The sequence below is a fragment of the Oryza glaberrima genome, chromosome 3, assembly GCF_000147395.1.
Source record: "Oryza glaberrima chromosome 3, OglaRS2, whole genome shotgun sequence".
Lineage (NCBI taxonomy): Eukaryota > Viridiplantae > Streptophyta > Magnoliopsida > Poales > Poaceae > Oryza > Oryza glaberrima.
Window position 1 is genome coordinate 10,297,559 of NC_068328.1, and position 10,149 is coordinate 10,307,707.

At 44.8% G+C, this 10,149-nt stretch overlaps 1 protein-coding gene across 1 annotated transcript; it reads left to right on the forward strand.

Annotated features, from left to right (window-relative positions):
- Window positions 1-8,301: 8,301 nt before the first annotated feature.
- LOC127768773 (probable glycosyltransferase 5) lies at window positions 8,302-10,081 on the forward strand. Its single transcript, XM_052294417.1, has one exon. It carries the CDS (start codon window positions 8,386-8,388, stop codon window positions 9,733-9,735), a length of 1,350 nt encoding a protein of 449 aa, XP_052150377.1. The 5' UTR covers window positions 8,302-8,385; the 3' UTR covers window positions 9,736-10,081.
- Window positions 10,082-10,149: the final 68 nt, after the last annotated feature.

The following is a 10,149-nucleotide window of genomic DNA, read 5'->3' on the forward strand; positions in this document are numbered from 1 at the left end:
GAATATTGCTTGTGTTTGATAAATTGACAATTGAGGCGACATATATGAGGAATAAAGATGTATTTTTTTATGAAATCCATAAATATTTTTTTTGTTTTCTAAAATATCTAGCTAAAGTTATAACCGATAATTTAGATGAAAAATATTTCTGATGTTAATTTTCCAGTATATGCCTAAACCTGAAATTTAATCTATCTTCATTCCCCATTTGTGCTATCTGTTAGGCCAATCGTCCCATTTAGCACTGCAAGTCCACCCAGGCCCATACAGAGAACAGACCCAGCTGTCCATGCTGCTGATCACGCACGCCAGATGCTTCCGGATGCAGTTTTGTATTTTTTTTTACTACCTATACATTTGTCGATAAATTTTCTCTTAAAAATTTGTCAAATGTAAATACAATATAATTATACTGTAATTACACTGTAAGTATAGAATAATTATACTATAACTTACATATAATTACACTGTAACTATAATAATTACATTGTTACTTATATGTAATTACACTGTAACTACAATATAACTTGCACGTAAGTGAGATGTACCGTTATAAAACTTATGTTTGGCACTCTCACGTGAAAGAGGGATTACGAACTCGCAATGTCTGTTTGTACGATGCGTGTGGAGGCCATCATTCATGCATGCATGTTCGGCTATGCCCTGCCGCTTTATCTCTGCCTTTCGTCTGACATCTACGCGTGCATGAGCCGCGCCAGTGCCGGTAGCCAGCGGCCGTCGAAAGAAACAAATCAAAGCGTCGACGCAAAAGCACGAATCCCGAGGTTCATCAAGCGGTTCAAAAATCGACAAATTCTGAGGAAGAAATTTGTCAACAGATTTATAGCAAAATCGGTATTTTTTTTCTCTGATAACTCGAATTTATCTTTGAAATCAAGACGCTACGTGGACCAATTAGATGCTGTCATAACAACCAGCATTAGAAGTATCGATTGATATCTCGGCTAATAATTGGCTACTAGCTGCATCATTCGTGTACGTATAAATAGCAAGTTCTGCGTAGCAAGAAAGTACACTAGCTGCTGTTAAAATCTAATTCTGCAGGTACAGGAATCAGGCCATTTAATTTGTTTATGTAGATTTGGCGTTGCTAGCTGTTGACACCAAACAGAATCTCTAATCCTTGAAAAGATAAAGTTGGTGACGGTGTATTGGTATTGGATTTTTTTAACCTTTAAAATTTTTATTTCTAAAAATAAACCCTTCTAAAACTAATTTTAAAATCTGAATCTTTTTGTCACGTCAGCCGGTGCCGTATCAGTGTTTCTTTTTTTCACGTTGGGCGGGCTGCGTGGCCAAAAGGTTTAAAATTTGAAAATAAGTTTTAGAATGGTTTATTTTTAAGATTAAAAAGGTTAAAAAATTAAAAACATTCATTGGTACATTAATCTATATCCTCTGTCGTATCATTATTGTGTACTCCTAATTAACAGAGTACATTTCCATTATCTTTACAAAGTTTTTCATTTGATACATTTTGATTATACCGGGTGGCGACCTAGTCTTCGGATTGTAGGGCGTTGATCTTGTATGCTGTTTTTTTTCTCTTATTTTGAGTGTGTCGGAGTTTGTTGGCTGTGTGCACTGTCGTGGTGCAGAGGCCGGGATTATCCTTAGATGACTGAGATCAATAAAGCTTCCATTATCTTAAAAAAAATATGTACTCTATATTAATCTGACTATATATTACGCCCCAACCGTCCCAAAGGATTGTGGGTTGTTTTTAAGAAATTAAGGACAATGGAAAAATACTGTAGTTCCCATATAAAAGGTGGGGGTGGTGGTTAGAGAAAGAAGGGATAAGCATACTTTATATTTATGAGGATTTTAGATATTTGAATCCTCATATTTTCTTTATGAGGATTTAGATATTTGAATCCTCATATTTGGAGATGAAGGGAGTAATTACTAAGCATAGAACTGCTACTATTTTTGTTGCATTTATATTTTTGTATTGCATGTGTCTTGATGTGCCGATCATAGCATGGCTGCTAACCTTTTTTTATAATAAAAATAATTTACATCTCTGGCATCATTCATAAACATAATCATTAAGTTTTGATACCCAAAATACATATATACTATAATGGGATAAACCCGAACTCCCTTTAGAAAAGGTTCAATTGAAATAACGTTTCGAAAATAAAGGCATCTGATAGATATCATGCCATCCAAAAATAAAGGCACTTGGTTACTGATCACAAGCACCACTATGTATGGTATTATGTTTTTCTTGTGATAGTATCAAACATTAAGAATAAAGACAACTCGAACATATATATAAAGATGATATGCATTATACTACTATTAGACAACTTTTATTGTAAAAAAATCATATTATTATGGTAACGCAAAATTAATCAGCATAATGCACTAGTACTAAACAAAATCAATATTTTATGGATCTGAGCACTCTCCTTAACCAATACCAAAAGCTTTCTTGGCATTAAAAGGAGATATTTAGAACGAAAAGGACACCTCAGGATGCTGAATACTAGTCTCTCTGACATAATTAAAAACAACGTTGCTCGTTTCCGAAACGGCATATATTACAAAACAACATGACTGCGTAATACTGTAGCTAATCCGAATTTGTCGGCAAGACTGCACGTGCCCGACTTGTCGTCTGCCATAAAATTAGCTAGCTCGACCATTGACTTGCTTGGTTAGACTAACACGCTGACTTGTCTAGTATGGTCAGTGTGCTGTAATACTGTACGTACTACCTCTGTTTCATATCATAAATATCATAAGTCATTTCGAATTTTATTTGTAGGTATCAAACTTTTTAGGTGGACTAAGCTTATAGAAAAAATATAAGTAATATTTTTAATAAAAAATATATAAAAAAAGTTCAATGTTAGACATAATAGAACTAATGCAATGTTATTAGTGTTGCTATCTTTTTCTATAAACTTGATTAAACTTTTAAGACGTCTGACTTAAAAAGAATCAAAATGACTTATGATATGAAACGAAGAGAGTATGGCCTAATGGCATGTGGCAGGGAAGCAAAAGTATGCGTACATAATACACTCCTTTTAAAGTTTATATACATAAATTGTACTACCTCCGTTTCAGGTTATAAGATGTTTTGACTTTGGTTAAAGTCAAAATATTTTAAGTTTGAACAAGTTTATAGAAAAAACTAGTAACATTTTTAACCCAAAACAAATTTATTATGAAAATATATTCAATTATTGATTTGATGACACAAATTTAGCATTATAAATATTACTATATTTATTTATAAACTTAGTCAAACTTAAAATAATTTATCTTTGAACAAAGTCAAAACGTCTTATAACCTGAAACGGAGGGAGTACTATATTTTCACATGATTCAGTTCAACTCCCACAGAAATTAAATCCTTGAAATTTTCTTTATTGCAAAGAGGCCTATATCTGGGCCCGAAATAACCGATCGATCAAAGTGTGTCTAGACTGGGAAGATTAAGAAGGACCAAATCCAACACAAATTTTGAGTAAAAAATGCACATGGGCAATTAAAAGCCTCTTAGGCATCGAGATCTGGAACTTGAATTTTCAGGAATTACCTGCGGTACTATTTTTTTCGGGGAGCCTGTCAGTATTCTAATTCTGATCAGTGATCACTGCCTATTCTAATTCTGATTACTGCCTGCCCCGATCTATCACTTGGTCGTCTCGATCCCAATGTTGTACTACTAAATTAACTAGCTCGATGGTGGATATGGTTGATCTAAACACGTTGACTTGCTTGGTATTACCTCCGTTCATAAAAAGATTCTTTTCGACGTCTGACGGGCTCCATCGCACATGTTTTATTAGTATTTTTCATCAAATTATATATTTGTAAAAATATTTAAAATATAGCTACATGGAAAAAATATGACAAATCTACTAAAATGATTTCCATATTTAGAATACTGACATTTTGCGTTTGTTAATGACTTAAGGTTTTGAGATTTGATTATATATACATAAGACTCATCTTTTCAAGAAGAACAATGAAATAAGAGATACTTCATCCATCACAAAATAAGCAAATTAGAAGTAATACTGGAATGATACAACCTAATATCATAATATCATGAATCTAGAGACATGCCATATTCAAATTCCTAATATTACTCCATCCGTCCTAAAATATAAGAGATTTTTGATAGATGCAACATTTTCTACTACTACAAATCTGAATATATCCATTTAAAATCCATTATATTTTGGGACGGAAAAAATAGGTTATGTCTATTCTAGTGCTAGATTTTGCTATATGTTAGAATGGACCGAGACAGAGAGTAGCACAATATTACATGCATATTAGCAGGGGAAAGAAACATATGCAACAGTTGCTTCAGTTTGATTCTTCTCAATATATGAATAGATAATATTTAGTAGTGCAAAATGAATTGATTAAGAGCTACAAAGTTGAAAAGTTGTCTTTTCTACAAAAAAAATATAAATATAAATTTATATTAAAGATCATCATTTGGAAGCTTAAGAAAGCATGCCTACAATAAGTATTATTCGTGTTTGCTACAGTAGAACCAACACGAATAATAGTTCACTCACAAAATTAGCAGCGTGCAGTGCAGCCTGGCTGCCGAACAAACCCATAATAAACGAAAGAAGTGGGCCATGCATGTATAATATAATATTATTAAGACCAAATTTTCTCTATGATTTTTTTGGTGCGTTTGGTATAAACAAAAAATCCTAGCTTTTACAGGTGAGTACGATCAACCAGCTTGACTTGCTCCAAAAGCTCCAGTTGGAGAATGGCTTATATTGGCTTCATATGGGAAAGGATGATGAAGAGCTCCATAAGGTTGATAATTTTGTGTGTTGAAGCTTGGGAAACACCATATGGAATGAAATATTGTGGAAGTGTGGGATGTATTGAGAATGAGAAAAATGGTTGGGAAATTGTGATGGTGGTCGCTGAAAGTACTGCTTATTTTTGTCTTCTTGGTTATGAGGTGGAGAGTTTGAAGAGTTCAAAGCAAGGTGAGGAGTGATCCATGGCCAAGTTTGTAGCTAGAGTTTGTGAAATTTTTAGATTGGTGTGATCCTTCTTGGGTTGTATATATTGAGCAAATGGTGGCAACGGTAAAAACCTAGTAGACTAGTATCTGTAGCCTTGTGGATGGGTAATACTCTACCCGTTCTAAAATGTAACAACTTTTAGTCCTCAGGATTTGTCCCAAAATATAACAAATTCTCCACCAACATTCTCTTCCCAACCAATCACAACCCTCCACCATTCACTTTTTCCACCTACCTCCACTACTCATCCAATTACAATTCTCCACCACTCACTTCTACCTACTTTCGTAATAACCGTGTCCAATCCTAAAACTTCTTATATTTTGGGACGGAGGGAGGAGTTGTCTGCAACACTGGAGAGGCATTTGGCAAAAGACACTGAGAATTATTTTTATATTTTTGGTTAAATTAAGGTCCCGTTTGGCACAGCTCCAGCTGCTTACCTAGAGCTGGAGCTGTGTCAAACGGTACAGATTCTCTATTTTTTGGAGTGGAGTTAGCAGAGCTACTTCACAAATTTGTACTGCGGGGGTGGAGCTGGGTTTTTACTGCTCCACAGCTCCACTCCACCCAAAAAAACCCACTACCCTTTAATTTTTTGATGTATTTACATAGAAATGCCGAACTACCCCTAAACTTCTCCTCCTCCCATCCTCGCATCATTTCTGGCGAGATCTGGCGGCAACTGGCGGCGTGGGGGCTGGCGGCGGCGTGCCGCCTGGGTGACGACGCGTGGGCTGCGGCATCAACGGCGACACAGGTGGCATGCGGCAGCAGCGTAGGCTGGGTGGTGGCGGCGCAGGGGGGACTGATGGCGGCGGTGGCACGCGGGCTGACCGGTGGCGGGCGTCAGTAGTGGCGGTGCGCAGGCTGACGGCGGGGCGACGCCAACCAAGTGTTCGACGAAATGACTACAAGAGACGTGGTGGTATGGAGCTAACAAGTCTAGCCAAACACTTTCACACCCACCTCAGCTCCTATAGGAGCTATCTTCCACTGAAGTTGGAGTTTGGAGCTCTACCAAACGGGGCCTGAGGAGAGAGAACATTTCACAAACACTTTTGCTGGTTTAGGCCGGCCCAGTTTCATGCTTGGGCTGTGTCATTGGAAATTTCCGAGACAAAGTAACATCCTTACATGGGCTTTCACAAAGGCCCAGAATTTGTACATTAAAGAGGCCATAAGGAATAAGTTCATCTGAGGTCCCTTAAATTTACACCGAATCCGATTTTCGTCCTTAAACCCCAAAACCAGATATAACCGGTCCTTAAACTGTCAAGGTCCCTCGGAGATTTGGAAGACGGTTTTGGCTGACGTGGCGCTTACGTGGCTGGCTTGACTAGGTCTTCGTCCCACGTGGCATGGACGTGGCGCTTACGTGGCAATTCTACATCGGAAAAATAATAAAACCGTGGGCCCACATATCAGTTAAAAAAATAATTTTAAAATGATAGGGCCCACGTGGGCTCCAAATGTCAGCTTCACTCCTTCCCTCTCCCTTCTCTCTTCTTCCTCATCCTTGCTCCTCTCTTCTTCCCTCTCCTCCTCTCTCTCCCTTCTTCCTGGAAAGCGGACGGGCAAGTGGGCAGCGGAGCAAGCGAGCGAGGCGGGCTGTCCGAGCTCCGCCAGCGGCGGCGGCGTACACCTCCACCAGGATGCTCCTCAGTGCACGCTTCTTGAGGCTGTAAACGGCGGCAGGAGGAGGACAGTCGCCGCGGCTGCACAATCCGGCAGCTCAATAGCGGTCTCCGCCGTGACCGGCGGTGGGAGGAAGACCGACGCCGAAGCCACGAAAATCTGGCAGCTCACGGCGGTCTCCACCGCGGAGGCCATGGCCGGCGGCGGGAGGATCATCGTCGTGGCTGCACAAATCTGGCAGCTCAGCCGTGGGAGGCAGTGGCCTGCGGCGGGAGGAGGACCACCGCCGCGGCTGAACAAATCTCTCCGCCATGGCCACGCACACCGTCGTCATCGCCGGCCATCACGCCGCTCGTCGGCGGGCAGAAGTCGACGCGGTAGTTGGTGCCGGCGGGGCAGGTGATAAGGTGTGCTGGTCTGGTCGTCCTTGGCGTAGCTGTAGGCGTCAGGGCATAGCCCCTTGAGGAACATGGAGTAGCTCGTCGGCGGGCATGTTATCACTGATCTTATTGCATAGGATCCTTTAGTGCTTGTTTAGTTTTTGGATCACGTCATGTGTTAGACATGCTGGTGCTACCAATGTGATATGTTCATGTTAGTGGCTTGCATGGATCGGCAAATTAGCTAGTTAGTTAGCTATGGCTTTGTGCTCTGCTAGTACTTGCATGTGTTGAATGAGCTGGTGGGCGGCTCGCCGGAGACGGAGCAGGACACAGCGCGCTGGCGCAGTCGCCCGTGACGCGCGGCCGCTGCCGTCGAAGGAGCAGCCCGTGCGCGGCTCGCCTGCTCCGTCACCCACCTGCCCATCCGCTCCTCTGGAAGGAGAGAGAGAGAGGAGATGGAAGAAGAGAGGAGTGAGGATGAGGAAGAAGAGAGAAGGGAGAGGGAAGGAGTGAGGCTGACATGTGGGGCCCATGTGGCCCCATCTTTTTTAAATTCTTTTTTTAACTGACATGTGGGCCCATGGTTTTTATTATTTTTCGGAGTAGAATTGTTACGTAAACGCTATATCAATACCACGTGGGACAAAGTCCTAGTCAAACCAACCACGTAAGCGCCACGTCAGCAAAACCGTTTTCCAAATCACCGAGGGATCTCGTCTGTACCTGTTTTAATAGTTTAGGGACCGGTTATATTTAGTTTTAGGGTTTAAGAATGAAAATCGGATTCGGTGTAAATTTAAGGGACCTCAGATGAAGTGTGCAACCTGGGAAGAAGGAATAACCCTACACAAATTTTGAGAAAATGCACATGGGCAATTAAAGCCTCTTAACCTAATTTGCATCGCCATCGAGATTTGGAACCCAAATCTTCCAGAAATTACCTGCTCAGTATTTTAACCCTATTACTGCCTGCCACGATCGTGATCACTCGATCGGTCGACACGATCCCAATGGTGTATTTTTAACCCATACATGCCTGCACCGCAGGATTCCTCTCTTGGGTTGACGGCTGCCACAAGATCGACGGCTGAGATGCAGCGATGACACGTTCGTTTGCACCGTTCGTCGTGCGCTCACGACTGCTACTTAGCCAGCAAATTTTGCCTACTACTAGTACTAATATATATACAACCACTTGCGATGCGACCGGCAACTTGCAACTTGCAAGGTGGAACGTTGCAGCTCGCGCTCGATCGCTCGCCGGCCGGACGGCACGTCGGCCTTTGTGTCACCCAGCTAGCTAGCCATCGCGCGCGATGATGGAGAAGCACGGTGGCAAGGTGACGTCTGACCGGCGAGCCGGCCGCCGGCAGCACGGCCAACGCTGTTCGGCGAGCGACGCCGCCCCTCTCGTCGTCGTCGTGATCCTCATCGTCGGCGCGCTGTTCCTCATCCTCGGCCCGACCGGCTCCTCCAGCTTCACCGTGCCGCGGATCCGCGTCGTGTTCAACGAACCCGTCCACGTCGCGGTGGCGGCTCCGCCTCCGCCTCCGCCGCCGGCGCAGATGCAAGCCGGCGCCAACGCGAGCAGCGAGGAGGATAGTGGCCTCCCGCCGCCGCGGCAGCTGACGGACCCGCCCTACTCGCTGGGGCGCACCATCCTGGGCTACGACGCGCGGCGTTCGGCGTGGCTGGCGGCGCACCCGGAGTTCCCGGCGAGCGTGGCGCCCGCGGGGCGGCCGCGCGTGCTGGTGGTGACCGGGTCGGCGCCGGCGCGGTGCCCCGACCCGGACGGCGACCACCTGCTTCTGCGCGCGTTCAAGAACAAGGTGGACTACTGCCGCATTCATGGCCTCGACGTGTTCTACAACACGGCGTTCCTGGACGCGGAGATGTCGGGGTTCTGGGCGAAGCTGCCGCTGCTGCGGATGCTGATGGTGGCGCACCCGGAGGCGGAGCTGATCTGGTGGGTGGACTCCGACGCGGTGTTCACCGACATGCTGTTCGAGATCCCATGGGAGCGGTACGCGGTGCACAACCTCGTGCTCCATGGCTGGGAGGCCAAGGTGTTCGACGAGAAGAGCTGGATCGGCGTCAACACCGGCAGCTTCCTCATCCGCAACTGCCAGTGGTCGCTCGACCTGCTCGACGCGTGGGCGCCCATGGGGCCGCGCGGGCCGGTGCGAGACAGGTACGGCGAGCTCTTCGCCGAGGAGCTCTCCGGCCGGCCGCCGTTCGAGGCCGACGACCAGTCGGCGCTCATCTACCTTCTGGTCACGCAACGGCAGAGGTGGGGGGACAAGGTGTTCATCGAGAGCTCCTACGACCTCAACGGGTTCTGGGAGGGCATCGTGGACAGGTACGAGGAGCTGCGGCGGGCGGGGCGCGACGACGGCCGGTGGCCGTTCGTCACGCACTTCGTCGGGTGCAAGCCGTGCCGGAGGTACGCCGACAGCTACCCGGCGGAGCGGTGCCGGCGCGGCATGGAGCGCGCGTTCAACTTCGCGGACGACCAAATACTGAAGCTGTACGGGTTCGCGCACGAGTCGCTGAATACCACGGCCGTGCGGCGCGTCAGGAACGAGACCGGCGAGCCGCTAGACGCCGGCGACGAGGAGCTCGGCCGGTTGCTGCACCCCACGTTCAGAGCCGCAAGGCCCACGTAGACGATGACTACCCCTGTCTCTCAGGAAATTTCCTCGTTTCTCACGGTTGACCACCTGGAGTTTTTGTCCTCGGTGTTTCTGTTTTTTGGGGTTGACGCTCGTGAGTGCTCAATTCCAGATTAGTTCTGATCCAAATATTACTCCTGTACAATCATCGCTTTGTAAGTGCCATAGTATTTCGGCTATCTGAAAGGTAACACTGATAAAGGGATAATCGCTTTTAACTGTAGATGCAAGTTTGGTTTCCAGTTTTTTCGATTGTTTGTTTGACCCAACAGAATCAAGACTCGTGGATGAGCGGTTAAAAAAAACAGCTTTCTTGAAACCCGGATTTGTTTTTGTGCGCAAAAGACTGTTCCCTCCGCTATTCTCCCGTGGGAGAAACGAGATTTTGGATAAAGCGACGAAGAATAT